The sequence below is a fragment of the Ciconia boyciana genome, chromosome 14, assembly GCF_034638445.1.
Source record: "Ciconia boyciana chromosome 14, ASM3463844v1, whole genome shotgun sequence".
Classification (NCBI taxonomy): domain Eukaryota; kingdom Metazoa; phylum Chordata; class Aves; order Ciconiiformes; family Ciconiidae; genus Ciconia; species Ciconia boyciana.
Genome location: NC_132947.1, coordinates 3353894 through 3376359, shown reverse-complemented (window position 1 = coordinate 3376359; position 22466 = coordinate 3353894). Strand labels below are relative to the sequence as shown.

General features: G+C 50.5%; 1 protein-coding gene across 2 annotated transcripts; it reads left to right on the top strand.

Moving 5' to 3' along the window:
• Positions 1–393: 393 nt before the first annotated feature.
• On the top strand, positions 394–22197 carry SLC17A9 (solute carrier family 17 member 9). Of its 2 annotated transcripts, XM_072878756.1 has the most exons (14): positions 394–762; positions 9512–9709; positions 11341–11480; positions 12181–12280; positions 12798–12854; positions 13056–13186; positions 14014–14110; positions 15065–15161; positions 17285–17372; positions 17690–17724; positions 18295–18410; positions 18898–18953; positions 19313–19342; positions 19451–22197. In XM_072878756.1, the coding sequence occupies exons 1-14, from the start codon at positions 647–649 to the stop codon at positions 19612–19614; spliced, it is 1425 nt and encodes a 474-aa protein (XP_072734857.1). In that variant the 5' UTR covers positions 394–646; the 3' UTR covers positions 19615–22197. The 2 variants fall into 2 exon arrangements, with proteins under 2 accessions (XP_072734857.1, XP_072734858.1); XM_072878757.1 differs by lacking the exon at positions 12798–12854.
• Positions 22198–22466: the final 269 nt, after the last annotated feature.

Sequence of the window (22466 nt, the reverse complement as noted above, 5' to 3'; positions counted from 1 at the left end):
AGCAAGGCAACAGTTATATCCAACAGAGTTAAACTAAGCTGTAACAATACTGATTCCTATTTATTTTTTCCTTAAATTCTTTGGATGGGAATATCATATTCAGTTCTAATCCTTAAAAAGCAGAGACTTTCCTGCTGGCAAACCTATGAAAGCTGGAGGGGCAGGGGGCCATCTCACCGACAGCGCACGTAATGTTGCTCTTTCCAGGTATCGGAGGGGAAGGAGCGGCCGTGCTTCGTCCCCTCTGGTAACCCCGCTCCATTTTGCTGATGGGGCTGGAAGTATTTACCGGAGGAGGAGAAAAAACAGAAAAAGAGAAAAAAACCCCACCAGCTCGTGGGTGATGGATGGGGAAAACGCGGCCCTACCCCCCGCCCCCCCCCCCGCCCCGGCCTGGCCCGGGCTCCTTCCCCGCCCGTGCACCCTCCGGCTGCCGCGGGTTCGAGGCTGCCCCGGGACCGGGGAGCGGGAGCGGGACCCCGCCCGCGCCGGCCGCTGTGCGGGCGGCCCCGGGGAGCGGCGCGGGCGGCGGGACTTCCCGGAACGGGGCGGCGGGAGGCGCTGACACGTGGCCGCGGCTCGGCGGGGGGAGGGAGCCGGCGGCCGCCGCGATGTGAAGCCGGCGGAGGCGGAAGGCGCTGCCCGCATGGCCGCGGGTGGCGGCGGCAGGAATGTGCCGGTGTGCAGCGCCGAGCACGGCCCCCGGGCCGCGCAGCAGGACGGCATGAGGAGGGATAGCGGCGGGGACCCGTACTGGTCCAGGTAAGGCTGGACCCGCTCCCGGGAAAGCGGCTCCCCTGCTTGCGGCTCTCGCCCGGGACCCCCCCCCCGCCCCGCATCCCCCGGCCGGTCCCCTCCCGGCCCCGGGCCCTCCCCGCAGCCTCGGGCAAGCTCAGCCGGGCCCCCCCTCCCGCCGCCTCCTGATGCTGCTCCTGGAGAAGATGCAGCTTCGGGATGGAGGGGGTCAGGCAGCCCGCACCGTTCCCCCGGAGGGGCGGTTTCGGGAGGTGCCCGGTGCTCCCCGCCGGGACAGCGGCCGGGATGCCGCCCCGCCGAGACCCTCCTCTCCCCGGCCCCGATGCCGCCCTCCGGGGGTGCCGGAGGACGGCACCGGGGGACACGGTCCCGCCGCCCGGGGCAGCCCCCGCTGTCTCGCTGCGCCGGGCTCCAGCAGAGACGGTAGAGGAAAGGCGGAAGGTACGGAATTACTGTGAAACACAGGGGGAAAAAAGGCTCTTGAGCTTATTTCTGGCCTGCAGTCAGTTATTTAAACATGCCCTTGACACCACTGTGAGGTTCTTATCGAAGCGTTCCGGCAGGGATGTTCGTACTGGTGATCGTAATTAATTAAGATAAAGTCTGGAATAGTAGCTGGGCAGCAGCTAGACAGCACGAACTGTTCTTCGTGTTAAGTCACGAAAATAGTTAAAAACACTGTTAAGCCCAAGCTGTCCGCCTTTAACAGTAGGAGCATACGCAAGCACAGGGTGCTCTTGTGTTTGGAGCAGAGGCTACGACCCAGGGACTGAGCTGGGATACCTGGGGCAGCGCTGCTGGGCTCTGAAAGTCATCCAGCACCCCGACCTCAGGATCTGCCGCTTCTCCCAGCTGAGGGGGGTGAGATGATGATTCGGAAGTGCCGTGTGGCAGCTAGAAGCGATGGTCAGAGGCTTTTCCAAACTGGGAGCCCCTGGACTCCACCGCGTTGCCCCTGTGCTTTTGAAATTTGGTTCGGTTTAACGCTGCCGTGAAGAGAAACTAATGCCTGGCTGCCATCGCGGTGGCCTGTCCCGTGGGCTTCCTGCTCCCCTTCGCCTTCGGGGCCGGCGTGACCCCGTGGCCAGCTCGCCCGGGCAGAAGAGCGGAAGGCCAGCCACGGGGGCAGGTGACATCGGTGCCAATGCGCAGGAACGTGTGGCCAAGGGGAGGAATTGCCCCTTCCAGCAGCAATTAGCCGGTGGATAAGTTGAGATTTATCATCAATCGCTTCCTGCAGTGGCAGCAGGCCGATAGCCGGCTTTAAACTGCCGTCCCGAGGGAGATTTTTCCTGCAGTCAGAGACCTGGAAGTCTAATCAAATTCACACTTATCTCAAGAGTAAGGGGGTAGGTCTCAAAAGCAGACCTTTGGCACTAGGGTTGCTTAAAATTTGAAGATTCTTTCCCCCAAAAGCACTTAGAAAAATTCCTTCTCTGTCTCCCCCTTTCTAACTTTTCCCTAAGTCTTTGTGAAATGGGAGTGGTGGGAGAGAAAGAACCCCGTGCCAAATGTTCATGAAACAAAGTTTCCGTTTAGGTGTTTTTCCTATAGAAAAAATTAAATACATTTGCTCAGAACGAACCCTCCAGTTTCCCAAATCTCTTCAAAAAATGCAAACCATGGATAACACTTTCCAAAACAGAAGAGATGATTTATTTATCAAGACAGATGTAATTTGAAGTGATTCCAACCATCTTAAGTGCTGCTAGTAATTGAAAGAATCTGGTTAATGCAAAGGAGCAGTAGGATAACCATAACTCCCATCGCATCGTTATCTATATTGCAGTAATTCACAGAAGCAGAAGTCACCTCCCTGTTTGGCGTAGGCACACACTTGTGGTCGCAGCCCTTGTTTGGGGCGGCTTTACGGAGGCTTTATGGTCTAAAGTAAACAGGGCAGGCGGAGGGTGGGAACGGGAAGGGGGGAGCAGAGAGGGGGAGCGATCTGCCAGGTCATGCGAGCAGGTTGGTCGAGTTGTATCAAATACCTCATTGGATGGTTTAAAGTCAATTTGGTGGACAGTTTTCGAAGAGCATATGCAAATAAATAGCTCTCACCATTTCCAAATAATGAGTTATTGCCATGGAGGCAAGGTTTTATCAAGTGGGGGAAGTGACATGGGTTCTCCTTTCATGCTCCAACAGAAGACATGCCAGGCAGCCTTCCAAGATCTGTCTGCACCGTCAGTGCAAGGAGAGATAAACAGTTATCTTGGCAGGTTTATTTTTCCATCTTTGTTCATGCTGCTTCTTCTTTTGTCCTCCCTTTTTTCAGCTGGCTTTTCCTTCCTCTTCCACTGTTCTTGCCCTACGTTTTACCCTGCCTCTCTGGCTGCCTTTCCCAAACTTTTCTGCAGGTTTCCAATGGCTCCGTTATCACACATCGCCTCTTCCTCTTCCAAGAACAACACTGGGGGATTTCTGTTTGGGGCTTGAAAAAGCCCTTGCGTTTATGTAGCACGTCTGGACATTTAGATAGCACTTTTTTATGGAGATCTTACCATGCCAAAGCAGGACTCCTCAGGCAGTAGATGTGTTTTAGCATCTCTGGTTTAATGGGGGGAAGACTGAAGCGCTGAGAAGAGAAATCTGTTGCTGAAGGTTGCACACAAAGCCATGGGCAGATCCAGCAGTAGACATGGGGATCACATTTTGGATGGTGCCTCCAGGAGAGAAATACAACATGGAAAAGTCAGTGTGTCCTGGGAAGCAAACCACTCTGCATCTCCCAGCCTCTGGCTATACCTGAAGACAAGGGATTATTATAGCAGTTTCTTTAAGCTCCAGAGATAAAAGGAGTTGTGTCACCAGCCACAAGCTGGTTGCCAGTCTCCTGACCGCACTCTTTGACCAGAGCCAACGGTCACATTGTTTTTCTGAGTTCTGTGCCCTGATCTTTTGTCAACGTTGCAGTTTTAGTTGCGTATTTTTTTTTGGTGGTTGGGGGTTTTTTTTAATTGTACAAGTTCCTCACCCTGGTTTTAATCATGCCCTTGCTGAGAACTTTTTTCACGTGGAAAATGTAAGCAAGACATGCGTTTCATTCCTGGCTGATCCATGTGTGCCCTTAGATCAGTGTGCAAAGCATGTGTGCGCTTCATTATTACGTTTTCCCACCACCTCCACCTGGACTTAACAACTATTTCCAGCTCATACGAGCTGCTGAAATCTAATTTCATCTTTGCTTTTGCCGAAAGCAAGAAATGAAGAGAGGGAATAAACCCAGAGCCGCGCTTGCTGAACACCACTTTGTTGCCATCTGCGGCTCTGCGGAGGGAGTTTGTGCACAGGAGGCGGACAGGAAACCAGCAGCTTTCCCAGGAAAAAAAGCTCTGTGTCCTCTGTGCTGCTCTCGTTGGCTGTTAGCTGGTGGATTGGAAAAAAACCCCTCCTCTAAACCCCAAAGCTACTTTTGACAGCGACAAATCATTAGCTTGGAGCCAGTCTGCAGCATGACAAAATCAACTCATGGAGAGGAAAAAAAAATCTCTCTCTCTTGACAAGCATGTTAGATTTTTCAAGGGAAGGAGAAATTGTTGTTGAGAAAAACAAAGAGAAGTGAGAGGACTGTCAAACCAGGTTAAAAATAACTACCTGGGCATTATCTCCTCGCACAGGAGTGTCTGCACGACCGCTGTGCTTACACCACATCAGTCAGGCCGTGGTTGTGTTGGAGATTACTGTAAATTAAAGCCATAGGCAGGTAAGCTGGAAAAGAGGTTTTCGAAGGGGGATGCTCCTATGGGGCTGGGAATGGGTCACGGGGAGAACTTCCCCAGGCTGTGGTGTGGCAGGTGAGCAGGCGTGGGGGGACCGCAGGCACCGGCTGCCCGGCTGGGGACGTTCCCCTGGGAGGTGGCCCCATGCCTGGGCTGCTGGGTGCCCTTGGTTTGGAGCTGGTGGCCCGCCAGCATGGCTGGGAGCTCGGAAACACCACAGGGGCTCATCCCCATCCTGCTCGTCCTGGGGTTCTTGCAGGGACGGGTGAATGTCCGCTGCTGGGACGAGCAAGGGGGCTGGGGCATTGGAGGTGGCTCCAGCTGATGTACCCTCCGTGCATCTCCCACAGAGCTATTTTTAGACCCTTTTTACAGAAGAGAATAGAGGCAGAGATGCCCTGGGGGTGGGTGGTATGCCCCGACGATGATACCTGCACCCACCTTGGCCACGGTGCAGCTCTGATGCAGATTGGGAGCTGCAGCTCCCGCTTCTTCTCCCACTTCCAATTCCAGTTATGGAAAACACCCACAAACCTCGGAGACGGCTTCTGGCCAAGAGCTGTTGCTGGGACAGACTGTTCGTAGTCTTGCTGTCTAACACAGCTCTCTTACCACCTGAAAATACCTGACAGTCCAGACCCGTGCCTCGAAGGAGGTGCTAAACTGTAATCTAATTGATAGCCTAAACCCCAGCAAGTCCATTTTAACAGTGACCTGCAGTGTCTGCAAATAGACAGACCTGCAGACTGGGGGAAAGGAGGGAGGCAAGTCAAGAGAAATAAAGTTGAGTAAATATTTGCTCTGTGGCATCTACCAGAGAAATTCCTCCAGCAGGAAAACACACTGCAAATAAAGATACCCTATGCTGCTGGCCCTTCTTCCACCGCAGGACGACTCGGCTTGGTTTTGCCCCTTTGGGGCTCTCGGGCATCCTTAAAAATCAACCTTAACCACTGTGCCCTAAGCAGGGGACCTGTTTGGTTGGTGGGAGCTGGGTCCCAGATGCTTCAAAGCAAAGCTGTGACCACCCAGCGCCCAGGGCTGCGTCTGGAGGAGGAGAACCAAGGGACATCAGGCAGGGCTGCTCAAATATAGGGCTGCTGCTGTACAAAAAGCCACCCAGGAAGAGTCATTAGGGCTCCAGCTAATTATAGTCTGTCCGGGTGGTGGTTGGAGGTTTATAAAATAGGAAGTGTTTTCTAGCTGCATGGCTGCTTCACCCGGTAAAGAAGGTCTCGGTGACATGCAGAAGGGGATGCACCTGCAGTGCCTGTCTCTTGTTAAGCAGAAAGGCATGACGGGTCAGGAGAGCACAGGCTGGGCAGCGAGAAGCCGCCGCCGTCACGCAGCACCCAATTAAGTCAATTAGGTGGCTCCAGACAAGTTCCGGTGATTCACCTGCCGATGGTCTGGAGGTGGCTGCCCGTCCTCGCAGAGGCTGCTGCCCCGTGTAGCTGAGGGTGGGCCAGGACCGGCACAGGGTTGTGGGGAGATGCTCGGTCTCTTCGTGTGGCCGGTGAGACGGGCACGGTGACACCGATGACACCAACGGCTGTGACTTCCTCAGGTTTAGATGTGCTTTACTCTGACTCAGTTTGGTTATCCCCAGCACAGATTCTCTCTACCTCCCTCATCAGGGAAGCCACTAGATTTAATTTGTTAACACTGGTAAAGGTCTGCTTCTCGGATGGCTGGTGTCACCTGCAAGAACTGTTGTTTGATTTGTTATTATTCCTTAGCTTTTGAAGGAGAGTTTTAATGTTTCCCCTTTGTGCTAGTCGAGGTTTCTCCTGTAACCTTTGCTGTTGTTGTTTTGCACTGAGCAGAACATTGACTCATCGGCAGCCTCTGTGATAACTATAATTAGGAGAAAATGCATTTACAAAGCTCTTTCCCCTGGTGCAAGCACATCATTGTCCTTGCAGAGAAATAATTCTTGCCATGCTTGCAGGTGGGTGTGGGCAGCTAGTGATTACATTTGACACTCATATTATTTGAGTGGATTTTCCTAGCTGGATATGCTACCTATGGAGCGAGTGTTAGTCTGAAGCCGTCTTTATACTCCCCACTTGTTTTGAGCATAAGTCTCTACCGATGCATTTAAACATACAGGAAAAGAATATAAATGTATAGAATGGAGTAGTAATCAAAGAGAGCATTGAGACTGTGTCATATACCCAGAGACTTACTTAGTGCTTTGAAAAATAATAAAAGTAAAGAGAAAATAATTCACTGGAGTTTTGTCAAAACATCAGCTGGGGAGGAGGCTTGTCGGGAGAACGTCTCTGCTTGGCAATCCCTTCCCGCTGCTGGATCTGAGCTGCGCTTTGAATGGTGTCTTGCTTTTGCAGGGAGCCACGTGGCACTTTGTGCCCTGCTCTCGGGCAGGCTGGACTTGTTGCCTGCATAGCCCAGCACTGCTGGCCTGGCTGCCTCCCTCCACCACCCCCAAATCCCCTTGCGTGCCCCCAGTGCAGGGGCCGGGGGCTTGGGTGACTCTGTCCGCCTCGTCGGGGTGAGAAAAAAGGCTGGAATCTCACAGCATCCCCTCCTGCCCCTCTGCCCTGAAGCCAGAGCTGCTCTGCAGCCTGCTCGTTGCTTTTTTGAGTTCAATCCGTTAGCACCAACCTGTGCTCCCCCCTGCCAGCACCTGCCTTGGACACCAGCATTGCTGCGCGTGGGTTTTGCTTTTCCCGGTTGCAGACCTTGGCAGTATTATGAAGAGAAGCAGAGTAAAGACTAATTGAGCTGCACAGGTCCTTCTCTCTCCATCTTACACCTTGTACAGCCATATAGGCTTTAGGGCCAAGGAAGAACAGTCGATCTAATATCCCATTAAAATGCTGCTGCGCTCATCAGAATAACTGTGGGGAGAAGAGGCAGAGCGCAGCCCCGCTCCAGACAGTGAGAAAGCTCATAAAGGTCTCCCTTTGCTTCGGGGGGAAAAGCACAATTTAGAAAACTGTCTCGGTGGCTAAATAATAGGAAATACCTACGCACATCGCAGGCTGCTGTGTTTTACTCGGTCACCTCAATTGTTGCAGGTTCAATAGCTCAGATTAATCAGCGCCATGCTGCTGTAGATAACGGGAGACATTATGGCCCCGGACTGGCAACAGCCCATTTCTGCAGGTGCAGAAGCAGAGGTTAGGCAGGCTCGGGTTGGTCGCTTATACCTGCATGCATCTGATCCCGGATCATCTTGAGGCACCCCTCTGAGGGCTCTCCATATCATTTTCCATCACCGGTTACCCCCCACCTGCCCTCTGCCTCCTGGGGGGGATTTATACCCCAAAACACCTGCCTGTATCGTCCCGCTGGGGTTGGTCTGACCTGGACACTTGGTGTTCAGAGCCTTTGGTTTTGCTGTGCTTTGTCATAGCAAGCTGAAGTCAGTGACCTACCTACTTCACTAAAAAAAAAAGCTACCTACTTTGCCCCACTGCTCCCGGAGCTGTCTGATTAAAAAAACAAATCACTTCTGGTTTTGCAGCAAATTAAGATATGATTGCTGCATATCTTCCTCTTGGTATAAGACCAGGAGGGACTCAGGGAGCATTTATGAGCCAGTTCAAAGGGCTGAGGCAGGTCAACCCTTGGTTACTTATTCTTCCAGCAAAGATATGTGAGGTTTTCTAGTTCCTGTGTTATTTTGTACGTTTGTATGTGTGCACAGTAAAGATGGTTCCAACCTTTAAAGCACCAGTTGAAACACTTCCAGTTCCTCCTGCCAGAGGTTGGCACCGAGCTGCTTATCTGCCTCGTCGGGAAAGAGCAATAAATTCACCAGCGGGCACAGCTGCCCGGTGTGTTTTACTTTTCATTGTTCCTTTGCCTCCCTCCGTGACGGCCGTTTGACACATTTATAAATGGTCTTGTGCTGTGTGGGATTAACCTACATTTATCATAATTCCAGTACAGAGAAATAAATGCTCATTTCAATATAAAAAGTGACCCAGGTTGTTTCCCGCGCAGAAGCGGGGTATGTTTAGTAGGGTGGAAAGCACAGAGGTTAATGCCCCGGTACAGTGAATTCCCCAGTCATCTCTGGAGCAGAGAGAGTCTGTTTGCTCACTGCTTTGTGCTCTGGCCTCTGGGCGTAAAAATAACCAAATACAAGTAGTGAGTGTTCTTACTAAGCTTTTAATTCTGTATTTTGTGGGCAAAGGGGGACCCAGACTGATGGGAAGGCAGCGGAGTTCACCCACACCTGGGGCCTGAAGTTTGCAGCAAAGTGTGGGTCTCTGCTCCAGAAGCACATTGCTGACCTGGAGCAGGAGAAAATTGCTTTCCCGCTTATTTCCAGCCTGTATCTTCTGCAGGAGCACTTTTCTTGGGGCTGAGTACTTGTGTTCCAAAAAATATATTCTGTTAGCATATTATTATTACTCATATTATCTTAAACTTCTTATCAGGCCAGGCTGGATTATCTCGCTGCTCTCTCTGGGCTATTCAGCCCCATCATGTCTTGTCTCTCAGTAAAGAATTCCTCCATCTCCCTCCGATTTAGGAAGGGTAACCCCCCGCCCCGGGAAGGGGTAGGAATGCCAAATAACAAATGTGTGCTACCCAGAGGCTGTGTCTCATGCAGATGCGTCCAACCTCATGCACTGACCTTTCCTTTGTTATCCTTATCTTTTAAAGAACAGTTTCTAAAGCTTTTGTTTGGGGAAAAAAGCAAATGAACCAGGTTTCTCCCCTGTCTTTCCCTCTATTTCCAGTCAACATTGCAGTCAATGTTGTCCGAGCAGCCTGTTCCACCTTGCAGCCTGCAGACAGACATTATTTTGCTGCTGGGGTCAAATAATGTTTGGGATGACAGTCAGCATCATTCATAAAAGTCAGCAGGTGCGATACGCTCTGTGTCAGAACCACTGTGCCGCAGGGGGATTGCGCTCACCTTTGTTTTGTCAAGACAGACTCCTTACGGCTTTCAAGCAAACCAGTCTGACCCGTAAGTCCTCGCTGTGCACGGATCTACGAGGCAGACCATTCCATCTACCCTTTCCCCATGTCCCTCTCCATCCTTGCAGGCCCGAGTCCCGCGTCTGGACGGTGATGTTGCTGCTGGGGACGTGCCTGCTGTACTGTGCCCGCGTCACCGTGCCCATCTGCGCCGTCGCCCTGAGCACCCACTTCGACTGGGACAAGAAGCAGTCCGGCATAGTGCTCAGCAGCTTCTTCTGGGGCTACTGCTTGACACAGATTATCGGAGGACATATCAGTGATCAGTACTGGAAATTATTCTCATGTTTTCCTCTGCTCGGGCTTTTCCAATGACGCTTAGCTTGGTTTTGACCTCTCAGTTCAAGTCTCGACAGCGGCTGCGCAATTTGCACCCTGGGACAGTGATGGGGTGGGAGGGTGAAGCGTGTCCATGGGGAGAAGCTTTATGGGGCACTGCAGGTTGCTCTGAAAGCAGGCAAGGTCTCTCCATCAGCCTCACTCAGGGCCTATAGCTCTGATTCAGAAAGGACACGTGTAGTTTTGACTGTCCGATTAGATTCCTGCATCTTGAAATTGCTGCTGGGCTTATAGGATGGCATGCACTGAAGGTCTTTGCGCAGGCAAAATCCCCAGCAAACACAGGCAGTGTCTACACGACCAGTACTGCCTCCACACTTCCTGCACAGAACTGCCGGGAGAGATCTAACAAGTGTCTTGTTAATGGACACTTAGACCAACATAGGTTTTTTTTCACCTGGAAACAGTGAAAAAACTTTTATACCAGCATAATTTTATAACAGCACTTTTATACCAGCATAATTTTTCTGATGGAGGTTGTTTTTAGCACTGGTTCAGTAATTGGAATAAAAAAAGCAAACCCACAAGCTTACATGTTAAGCTGATGAAAGAAATAGTGGGTGTAAAGCAGACTTTATTTTAGAAAAGTGATAAATGCTGATGGTCTTTGCATAGTTCATAGCTGCTGCTCACCGGGAGTGTTATTTGTCCATTAACGACCAGTTTAATCCCAGCGGTGCTGGACAGCCATTTGGAAGGGTTTGTGGCTGCAATCACTAACCACAAGAAGAAAATATTTCCTTTTCGCAAGGAACACAGCTTTTTTCTATTTGATTTGCATGGTCTATCTTCATTTTCAGTTCAGCACCTCCAGTTTTTCCACCCTATATTCTCATGCAGTCTTTTCACAAGCAAGCCCCCATCACAGTTTCCATCATGTTTGGGAAACCAAGTGTCTCCATTTTATCATATCAATTAAAAAACAACTTCCCCAGCTAGCTGTAAGGAAAGATCTGAGTAATTATCTGCTCAAGTTCCTTTCCCCAGACACCTTATTCTTAGTGAGGAGGGCTTTCCTATGAAACCTTTTGTGAGGAACACATGCCTGAAAGGAGTACATTATCCATGCAGTGCACTATGCTATTTAATTATGTTCCTTAATAGTTTGCAAGCAAACGCCTGCAAAAAACCAAATGTTAACAGGCAGAGCTGATGCAAAAGAGCAGATGGAAGAGAAAACACCGTCACTGGTTGAGAAAAGCAGAATGGTGACAGCAGTTGGGCTTCCCCTCCATCAGAGACTTGAGTGCATCAGAGCAGTGGTGTCTCTGGGGCTGGCGTGTGCTGGAGTTGGACGGGCAGCGCTGGCGGCCAGTGTCCCGGTGAAAGCAATCCCGGTGACCGGCCGCTTGCTCCCTGCCCCAGGGGAGCCGGAGGAGGGCAGGGAGGAGGTCAGAGCTACTCCCCAGAGGGCTGAAGACATTTGTAAGAGAACAGGTTTGACGGAAAGCTTGCTCTTAAAAACAGGCTAAACTGGGAAGAACACTTGAGTCTCGGCTGGGGGGCTTTGCCCTTTCGCCCTCCCCTCATTTTTCATAACGTGTCTTCTGTCTTCCAGAATAGGAGGTGAGAAAGTCCTCCTCCTCTCGGCATCAGCCTGGGGGTTCCTCACGGTCGTCACCCCACTGCTCACCCACATCACTTCTGCCCATCTCGTTTTTATGACCTCCTCCAGGTTCCTCATGGGGTTGCTGCAAGGTGAGACCCTTCTCCTGGCCATGTGTCTGTGTGTCTGTCTGCCCAGGGGCTTCCTTGCAGGGGGGCTCGTGAGCGGTAAATTCAGATGCAAGTCGTGGTTTGCAGCGCATGAACCCTTCTCCTGTGTGTTCGAGCAATCCTCTGCCTCAAAACTGCCTCCACATCCAGAACTTCCACGGGAAAAAAAAAGTGACATTTCTAGAGAAATTCACTGACAAATCATTCCCCTGTAGAAATCTCTCTGCCAGACAAGGCCTGCTGGCTTCTGAAATTGTCAACGTTCCTGTTTGATTTTCTGCATTTTAAAACTTTTCCTGTTTGATTTTCTGCATTTTAAAACTCCTTCAAAGCACTTGGGGAAAACTGGTCCTTGCCAAAACTTTTGGATAGTTCGGGATGATTTTCCTTCCCTCTTGCCGAGCTGCAGCACTGGGGGACCGCGGGGAGAAGTGCATTGGCACTGGTGGATGTACAGTAGCAGCGGTGATGATGAAACAGGGGATTACAGAGAAGGCACAAACAAACTTTTCATGGCGATGGATTCACTTATTTTATTTTATATCCCTGTTTTGAATCCACCAAAGGTCTTGTTGCTTTGTCTTGGTGTTTAGCTCCTGCTGGATCTTTTAAATTTGCTTTTGGTTTGCTCACGAGGGCACAGGAGCCTCACTGCTCCCTGCCTTGCTCCCGTTGCTCGCAGGGGTGTATTTCCCGTCCCTGGCCAGCCTGCTGTCCCAGAAGGTCCGGGAGAGCGAGCGAGCCTTCACCTACAGCACAGTGGGGACTGGCTCGCAGTTTGGGTAAGTTGAAAAGGCTTTGAGCAGCGAGTGACAGTCTCCGGACATCATACGTGATGAAATGCCATTAAATAGTTGGAGGCAAAACTTGTAGCTCAAAGTACATGCGGATTCCTGGGTCCTTGAGGACGCCGGCTGCAGCTGAGGAAGCCTCAGGCAGTTGCTGTCGTGCATGTCAAGGATTTATGTATTTTTCTTTCTTTCTTTTCAAGCCAGACTTTGAAGAGTGTTTGCAACATTTAATTACTATGGGAAACAGCCTGATTCAGTAGGAAGAGCAAGGGTCAGCCTGAGACTGGTCACCTGTCCTCTCTGATAGATGGGGATAATATAACTTCCCCACCGCTGCAAGTCTCCATGAGAATTTCCTTTCTAAATGCAAGCGTTGCTTAAAAGCCAAATAGAAATATTACTGCGTTTAATCACTTAGTTTTCCAGTGTACTAATTTCTTTTGCTGATTTGTACATTCTCCGAGATACCTTCTGCACACCACCAACCTCATTTTCTTTCCCCGACGAGCATGTTTCAGTGCAGGGCAGGCGAGCGTGAGGTCCCCCAGCGGTTTCTCCTCCCCAGGTGAGGATCCCGAGAGGCCACGCAGGGAACAGGGCAGGCTGCAGAGTCATGGGGGGACCAGGCAGGCACGCAGCGACTGACGGCTCTTTTAAGTGCATTTAGTGACACGCAGCATCCACCCCGGGGAGCATCTCCCATTGATGCGCGCAGTCCAAACGCTCTGAGCCAGACCTGTAAATCCGAGTGTGGTTTCCCTTGCAGGACGCTGGTGATCGGCGGTGCAGGATCTCTCCTCCTGGACTGGTACGGCTGGGAGAGTGTGTTCTACTTCTCTGGTTTGCTCACTTTGCTCTGGGTTTACTGCACCTGCAAGTACCTCCTGAGTGAGAAAGGTAAGTGCAGCCGGCTGCATCCCTCAGGCTGCCGGCGCTCCCGAGGCTGCGGGACCCGAGTGGTACCTCCCGGTTATTTTCCGCAAATCCCCTGGGTTTCCAAGGTCATGCCCGGTTTTACACAAAGACCTTTTGTTCGGATATCTTCTATAATACACACTGTGCCTGACTCAAGATGCTAAACCCAGAAACAAGGTTTTGAGCTCTTGCATTGCTGATTTCCTATTTCAAGGCCCACGCTGGATGATATTGCTGTCGAGAGCCTGATCTGACTCCTCAGTACTCTTAAGCACCAGTGAAAACACCAAACAGAGCATGATCTTCAAAGTGGATTAAGCTAAAGCAGGGCAAGATACTTATTCCAAACTAAGAGCATCTACACATAGAGCTTTTAAAAACCAGTTAATCCGGAATATCTCTTCCCAGATAACTGCCTGGGAGTAATTTCACACATGGGCAAACCATTACACCTGGCTACAGCATTATTAGTGTGAGTGTGGTATGTAGGAGCTCAGCCCATCAGGAGCCTGGGGTGTGCCTGGTGCTGCACAAAATCCAAACCTGGTCCTTGCCCAAAGTGGTTTCTGTTTAATTATAACAAGAGATACAACAAATGGGTGAAGGTGGCTGGATGGGGAAGTGTGTGGATGCAGTGGAAAAATTTTGGTCAACATAACACGGTGTTTTCATGAGCGTCCAATGCTGGTGTTGCCAAAAAAAGAGTTAGAAAGGTTAAAGGTAGTTGTATAGCAGTCTCCCAGGGCTCCCTCCAGCTGCACAGAAAATTACTGATCCGAGCTTTCCTTTCTGTGTTGTCTTCCCTGCAGAACTCATCATCCCCATAGATTATTTAATGAGAGGCCTCTCGATATCCAAGCAGACCAAAGTTCCCTGGAAGCAGCTGTTTAAGAAGGCACCGATATGGTAGGCACCTGCCGTGGCCTCGAGCATCGGCAGGGCTGGGGACGCTCTTCCAAGGGTTCTTTCCTTCCAAGCCCTCCTTCCAAGGGCTTTTTCTCCTCTCTGTGCTTATTTCTTCTGCCTATGTGTATTTTGTCCACTTATTTATATATTTGGGAAATATGAGCAGGTTTTCTAATCCCTTCTGTATAAGTACAGAACTAAAAAGGTAAGCTTGACAGAAGGCGGTTTATGTTTTGTCCAGAGGAATGTCAGGCTTGAATATTACTGGCAAATCTTCCTCCTTTGCAGTCTGTTCCCTGTGTGGGTTGTGTGCTCCTCCGGAGGGATATTCTCCACTGGTCTTGTTAGAGAAGCTGCTTGTAACGGGCTCCTAAGAAGTGCTGCTCAGGGGCACTGCGTGGCACAGGCTGTGTCCTCATTGCTGGCAAAACATCCTTTTAATAGCCATTTTTTCTTTGGGGACTGCATTTGGTACTGAAGCTCATCCAAGCATGCTTCCAAGTGCCGTTTAAAGATGGGGAGGAGGGCGATGGGGCTGCAGGGCGGCAAGCCCATTCCTGCCTTGCATAACCATGGAGCATCTGCTGATAACAAATCCCTAGAAAACCCCAAACAACACCTCTTGGAGCAGGAAGGCTCTTGCAGCGCTCGAAGGGACCGGTGGGAAACGCACTCGCACGATTGCCGCCGCAATTAACCTCACCCAAACCCAGGGGCTGACGTCAGGCACCCGCCCGGGCGCCGCGCAGTGAGGGCAGCGAAGGAACGAGCGGTGCTGCGAGTGGCAAGCCAAACGGAGTAGTTATCTATGAAAAAATCTCAGGAAGCAATTGTAGTGCTGTGAGGGATTTATTTATAGACCAGGAACTGAAATATTGGGTAGCTCGAGTGCCCGTTTCCCACCCAGTGTGACCTGTCGCTCCTGATTATTTCCTCCCCGCTGTGTATTTTCAGGGCTGTCATCGTCGCTCAGCTTTCTACAGCCAGCACGTTTTTCACTCTCCTCTCCTGGCTGCCAACTTTCTTTAAGGAAACTTTCCCTGAGTCAAAGGTAAGTTGACTCTGAGACACAGGCATCGCCGGTCTCCGTGCAAATGAGGTTGTGCTGGGTGCTGGCCGAAACGCCCAGCTGGCCGGGTTGGCTGGGGAGGAAGGTGATGGCAGAGGGACTCGGTGAGAGCAGGCTGGGAGGCGGGAGGAGGTGGGAGGCTTCCCTGCGGGGTTAGGAGCCGTTACCCCGCACACGCATTTGGAGACGCAAGCAAGCATCCTCCCTCCAGGCAGGCAGAGGCTAGCTGCTACTTGCTTGTTTAGGGATGCTGAAGTGAGGCAGAGCTGGGGCACCTTCCAGGCAGGGAAGAGAAGGTTATATTTGATTTTTAGACTGCTTTTCTGCTGAGGAAAGGATGGTTTTCAAATGGCACAGAGCTCGTGACATTATGCTGTTGTAAATGGCCATCAACCCATTCACTCCTGGGTTTTCACGGGGTTTTTAACTGTACTCACATTGTATAGCTCAGACCTGCCTGTGAAAATGATAATTACCATTAATAATGTGTACTTCAAAAATACCATAAAAGCTTCCCTCTCCTCAGCAGAAATGATGTTCCCATTTTTCAGAAACCTAGGCATTACTCAGCTGGGCTGAGAGCGGGTATTTTGATCTTGTTCTCAGAAACTCAGACAATCTTTTCCACAGTGGCTCTGTTTGGTTTTTATAATTCCCAGAGCTGCTTACAAATGCCTTTTCATATTACATGTGTAAGGCGCTTTATGGCATACTTGATACTTGTATTAAAATCATGTATTAAACCAGGAAACATATTGCTGTGACAAGATCTGTGCACCTTGAGTAATATGCTTGTGCAGCAGTAATTTACCATCTGTTAAGCTTTATATCACGGTGCCCTTATGTAACATGCTCTATATAGCCTTCCTGCGTCTGATAAGCGCTTCATACATTTTAATAAAACGGGGCTTGAGGATGCTTGATTTTAAAGGATGGACGATAATCCTTAATGTGGGAAACCTATGTCACCTACTGGTCAAAGTCCCTTTCTGCAGGTGAGCTGCCTTCGCTGCCTAAGAGCTGCCTCCAGCCCACCTGGATGGAGGTGATGGAGGGGTTTGGCTCACGCTGCTCAGGGCGATGGGCCGTAGGGATGAGCCAAGGCTGGGTCGGTGTGTTGGGACTGACTTGCTGAGCAACCCCAGCTGGTGTTAACAGACATCAGAGATACTACCCCACGAGTCCTATGGGGTAACGTTTTCAAAAGCGACCAAGACCCCAAGTTTCAAAGGCACTGAAAGATGCAGATGGACCCTAGTACGATTTCCAGGAGCAGCTGAAACAGGATTATTCAAACCCAAGATTATTCAGCCCTCCCGTGCCTCCTGAAGCCAGGCGAGGAAGGAGGGATGCCTCCATGGGGTGACAGGCTCTGAGCGAAGGGGGAGATGCGGGGGACGATGGATGGATGGGTAGGTTCAACCAGCTGAGATGAAGCCCAGCCCAACCCGCACTGATTTCAGCTCCTCGTGGGATCTGGGCACCAAAATGCCTCTGAGCAGCTGTAATCCAGATGACCAGTAATCATCTGTGATTACAACTGTAGCAAGCTCGCTTAATTGAAAATAGGCCGAAGTATGTTGCTACCCATAATGTTACCTAATCCTGGCATTAGAAAATCCAGCTGTGTTCCCTCAGCTTCACAGTAAGGCTGCTAATGAGGTTGAAGCTGATGTTGGAAATTTTGCCAGCAGCTTTACTGACGACCCACAGGGCAGAGTAAAATTTACAGCTTGCTTTCCAGGGCTCTGTGGCTCTCTGCCACATCACCTTGCTGAACAGTAAGCTTTGCCCCATTTAATCCCTCTTTCCCAGAGCAGACAGAGCTTTCTGCCTCTCCCCTGGATGCAGGGTCACCGGGGAAGAAGGAAAGACAACAAACCTACAAATGCTACAGTCCCTGATGCGCCTGGCACCTTACAGACTTTGGAGTGGTGCGGGGTGTAGCTGAGAGATTGCTGTGCAAAGGGGGTAGAGATCCTGCAAGAAGTCCTGATCACTTCATTTTTTTTCCTTTCTACAGGTATCACAGACTATCAAATAAAATATTTGCAAACAAACTCAGCTCTGACAGCAAACCTCTCTTGATTTTTGCTCCCTTTCAGGGCTGGGTGTTCAATGTAGTCCCCTGGCTGGTTGCGATTCCAACAAGCTTGTTCAGTGGATTTCTGTCTGATCATTTAATCAACCAGGGTAAGAGCTCTTTTGGGTTTTCCTAAGCTCTTATTTTATGTGATGTGGAAAGAGGACCTGGGTGGGAGGAGGTGGGCTTGTTGGTAGGGAGAAGACCCAGCAAATAGACAACGTGAGGTTCTGATACAACAGCAGAATAAATACTCCAGCGTCCAAATCCCATCCATGTGTTTGGGGCTCCCTTTGATCTCAGTCGCAATATCCACCTGGAGATGAAATCTGGCCATCTGAAATCCACTTAGCCTGTGGTCTCCCGGCTGGAGAGCAAGGAGACCTGGTGAGCTGCGCTTAACTGCAACTCTCCCTTTCTCTTCTAGGGTACAAAACCATCACCATTCGTAAGTTCATGCAGGTAAGAGAGCTGAAGCCACAGGAGTGACACTTGAGCTGCCTGCTGAGCTCTGCTTGCACGGCAGATGAGACCTCTGATGGAGCTGGGTTGGTGGTTATAGGTGGAAAGAGGAAAGGTTTTCTAGCTTTGCAGATCGACTGGTGGTCAGTGCGTATGGGAAATGAAATCCAGAGGAAAACCCTGACCGAGGAACAGAGCATGGACCAACGGTGACATTGAGCACAGAGATTTGTGAGTGCTCCGAAGAGGTTTTCTTTCACAGGCAAAGGCCAACCCTACGCTGTCACTCCAAATGACCTCTTAGATACTAGGAAATAGCAATACAAGGATGAGCAGAAATAGAAATGCCGGGTGAGAGCACAGCGTATCCTCTCTGCTCCGCAGCATCGCATCCCTCGGGACAGATCTCTGACACAGAAAGGCAGGACACCGGGGAAAAAAAAGGCTTGACAAGCACTTGGTGTATATGAGCTTTTGCCATTGTAAAAGGGAACAGTTTGTCCATGAAAGGAGTTGCTTTCTTCTTTTACAAAAAATGTGCTGTGGTATTTAATTTTCCCTTTCTTCCAGGTCATTGGCTCCGGTGTCTCAAGCGTTTTCGCTTTGTGCCTGGGCCAGACCTCCAGTTTTTGCAAAGCGATAGTGTTCGCCTCCGCCTCTGTTGGACTTCAGACCTTTAACCACAGGTAGTGACCGTGATAAGGACAGTCGTGTGGCCCTTAGCTCTTATCCCACGCTTGGCATTTCGGGGTCTCAGAGGAGGCCGCCTCGGTCGTGACTGTCAGAGCAAGAACTGGCGCTGGTCTGAGCATCGTGCGTTGGTCCCTGCAAGGCCGGTGGAGTTCAGTGCCCGCTGGGTTGGAATTGACCCAGCGAACATCTGGCGTGGGGAAGGGCTTGGCGTACTGGAGGGCATTGTTGGACCAGGCAGGTATTAGGGAGATGAAGCAGGAGGGGAATTGCATTTTGGCCCCTCTGAACGCTTTGAGCTGAATCCTTTTCCTCCTGGTATGCTCCTGTGCTGCTTCGCTCTCAGCCTCTTTCCTCCTCTCCTGACACTGCCATGTCGTCTGGGATCCCTTCCTTTTGTCTGACAAACTAAACTCTGTGTAAATGATGAAAAAGCAGTCGCGCTCCATTGAAACAGCCATTTTCCCCTCTGTTTCTCACTAGTGGCACTTCAGTAAACGTACAGGATCTGGCCCCCTCGTGTGCTGGCTTACTGTTTGGTAAGGATCCCTGCGGGGTTTCAGTGGTGCTGGCGAGGCGGCGTGGACGGGACGGGGGGGACACGGTCGTCAGCAGTCAGGTTTGAGCGGGAGTAGCTCTGTGCAACGGCTACTCCGTATTCGTAGCCTCAGGTTCTGCCTGTGATATACCTGCCGGTGCGGGGGGCAGGTCACTGCACGAACATGCCGTTTCAATTTGCCAAATGCTTACCTGCACCAAGGGGGGGGTGAGGCTGAGCGCCAGCCCAGCCATCAGCGAGGCGTTTCGCTGTGCACACAGACCGGGGTCGGGTGGGAGCCCGGGTGAAGCCACTCACGTCTGCGGGTTTGAATACGCAATTTATTTCTTTTCTTTACAGGTGTTGGGAATACAGGTGGAGCCCTCCTAGGTAAGGTACCCTCCTGCGGCTCATCCTTTCCTGGGAGTCCTCTCCTTGCAGGCGGGCAGGATCTGGCTCCAGAGCCTTTGCATTTCTTTCTCTTCCCTCCTGTCCCAGGGGTCATTTGCGTGTACTTGGCTGGCTACCTGATTGAAACGACCGGCTCCTGGGTTTCTGTTTTCAACCTGGTGGCTGCTGTTAACAGCATTGGCCTTTGCGCATTCCTCATCTTTGGAGAGGCCCAGAGGGTGGACACAGACTCTGCGTATATGGACCTCTAGAGATGAGTCCAGCAAGCAGCCAAAGGACAGGAGAGCGTCACGTCTATGTGTCATTGTCGCACAAGTGCCAAAGAACTTTTTTTTTTTTTTAGGTGTTTAACAGGAAAAAAAATATACTGAGACTGAGTATAATGGGTCTGAATGAAACCCATGGGAGAAGAGAAATCTAGAGCTCATTTTTTGCTCAGGGCATGGCTGATGGCCTGGAGAGCCATCCAGCTCAACATCTCCAGTGAGCATACGGCCCGTGTGACTGGTTTGCCCCAGTCCGTGTCTAGTGGACAAATATCCGTGTGGCCAAAGCAGCTTACCCAGCTTGTCTCCAAAAGGAGCCACGGTTTGCATGCTCTGCCCTGGAGCGGTTGCTCGCTGAGGGGAGCTGCTTCGCCGTGCCGGGAGCGGGTCCCTCCATGCTCTGCTGTCCTGTGACCGCAGGGAGGGTGGCCGGCTCTCAGGCTGCCACGCGACACGTGTGGTCTGAACTACATGAAAGGAATCATCCAAACGAACGTACCTCTGACCTTAACCCTCCCTCGCGTGCCTTCATTTTGCAGTCTGCTCGACAGGTACAAGCCAGGTGTACAAGCGAACGGGTTGTGAGATGAATTCAAGGCTTCCCTTCAGGGGAAGTCTTCTGGGTGGATGTCTGCTGTGGACCCAGGGGCATGAGGCTGCATCACTACTGCCTTCACCGCGCTTGAGCTGAGCCAGAGGGTTGCAGAGCAGATCGCTCAAAACAGCTGAGCCTGTCTTCGCTCAAGGGCAGAGCTCAAGCGCTCCCTCCTCTCCCCGGTCGCTTTACTCCATCCCTGAGCCGAGGCAGATCACCTCCACCGTGAGAGCAGAGGAAAGCTGCCATCACCCGTGGTCAGGCTTAGCTGGGCTGACCTCGCGGTGTAGGTGCAGCCGAGGAATTCCCCGGGAGCTGTTTTGCCATGTGCTGTGAATGTAGAGGAAGAACAGGTGACGTTCTGTGCTATGGATCTATACTCCCAAAAGCTTTCTGCTGGGTTAGACGTGTCCTCCACGTGCTCTCAAAGGGGTGCGGGAGACTTTCCAAAGAGCCTGCAACGGGCAGGCTTTGCTTCTACATTAAGCGTAAAGCAAATTTCTGCGTTGGGGATCCATAGCACTGGATGTGGATCCCTGCGGTTCTCCATGTCAGAGGGAAATACCTGGCTGTACATGCCTCTGAGTCTGAATGTCTTAAGTTATTTATAAATATTTTTAAATTTAAGTACCAAATTCTATATTTTATGTACTTGAGGCCTGATTCTGCATGCTGATTTTGAGTGGTAATCCCACCAAAACCCACAGTATTTCTAGAAGGGAAGGATTTACCAGCCTACAGTTTCTGGTTTTGTAGGATCTATTTTAAATGTGACATTTCATATTAAAGCAATTCAGTGCTCTTCCTCCCACCGCTTGCTTGCAGCCTGAGAGGATCTCTTCGATTTCTCTAGTGCTTACCAGAAAACTTCAGCTGAGACCCGGGAGCAGATTTCCCAAGGGACCTCGCTGTGCAGGAAAGCTATAGGTTCAGATTCATCGTCCTTGGAAAAAAATAATTATCCCCGGCTTCTCCTTTTGTTTTGGCCAAATTTCTTCTTGGAAGATATGTTGGAGCCATGTTAAGTTTGTGACTAGCTGGGTTTATAGTGAAAACACTGACAGCCTTTTAACTGCAGAGACTCTAATGGGTGCCACTAAACAAAGCTGAGCTACTTATTGCGGGTATTAAGAGATAAAGATGCAACTGCCTGATGTCTTCACAAGAGAACATAGGATCAGCGTGGCCTGATTGGGGGTCAGAGAGATAAGAACGTATTTTTTTCTCCTTCTCTGCTTTTTTCTCTAAAAGGCTGGTTGCTACCATAGGTACAACCCTGTACCTGGGGTGCTGCAGTGCTGCAGAGCCAGGACACATGAAAGTTGCTGGGAAGCCTCTTAAAATCAGCGGGTAAAATGGGGAGGGCACACACAGCAAATGCAAACCAGGCTTGCCAAAGAGACCCGAGGCCGTGCAGACATCTCTGCCAGCCTTGTCCCTCGTCCAGTCCGAGCAGATTTTTGCACGGCTTTACTGTAGCGACGTAGAAAAAAAAGAGTGGGTTTTTTTGTTTTTTTTTTAAACATTTTCCCTGGCCGTTCAGCATTGCAGGTCAGGAGCACAAGGAGTGAATTCTGGTTCTTTTTGCTGGTTGCACCATTTCTTGTGGAAGAGTTGATCAGTTTAAATCAGTCGCATTCGAACCAGGCAGCTTGGCCACCCCTTGGCTCTGCAAGCTGGGAAATCTGGGAGTGAGATCTTCAAAGGAAAGTCACCGTTGCTGGCTGTGCCTTCTCTGTAAATCCAGCTAACACTTTGGTGGGTTGTCTGGATTACCTGTCTCTGTGAAATGGCTAATAAGTTAAATATATGAAGTACATTTGAGGCTTAGGTTTCATTACATTTGTACCTCTTTGGCGAAGTACGGAAACCATTTTACATAGCTGTACTATTATTTGTTTAAGCAACCTTGCCAAAGCTTGCTGTCTGAGAGTTTTTGTTATGGAAGGACCTGAAAAAATAAAGGCAGCGAATCATTTGCACACTGTCTGATTTTCCTTTGAATGCAGAGGTGCTAATTTGCATGATCAGTAAGGGACAGACAGAGCTCAAGCATATTTAGTGGGATTAACTCCTTAGGGCTGGTGAGAGAGGATGGGAGGCTGTGCTGGGAGAATATCTGGGCTGGCAGATTTTCACAGCATCCTCACATATACTCGTACTCCGGACCTTGGAGTACTTCCAGCTATATCTTCTCCCTTATTTTGGAAAAATGACTGAAAAGCTGTCTTCAGCAGAGCTG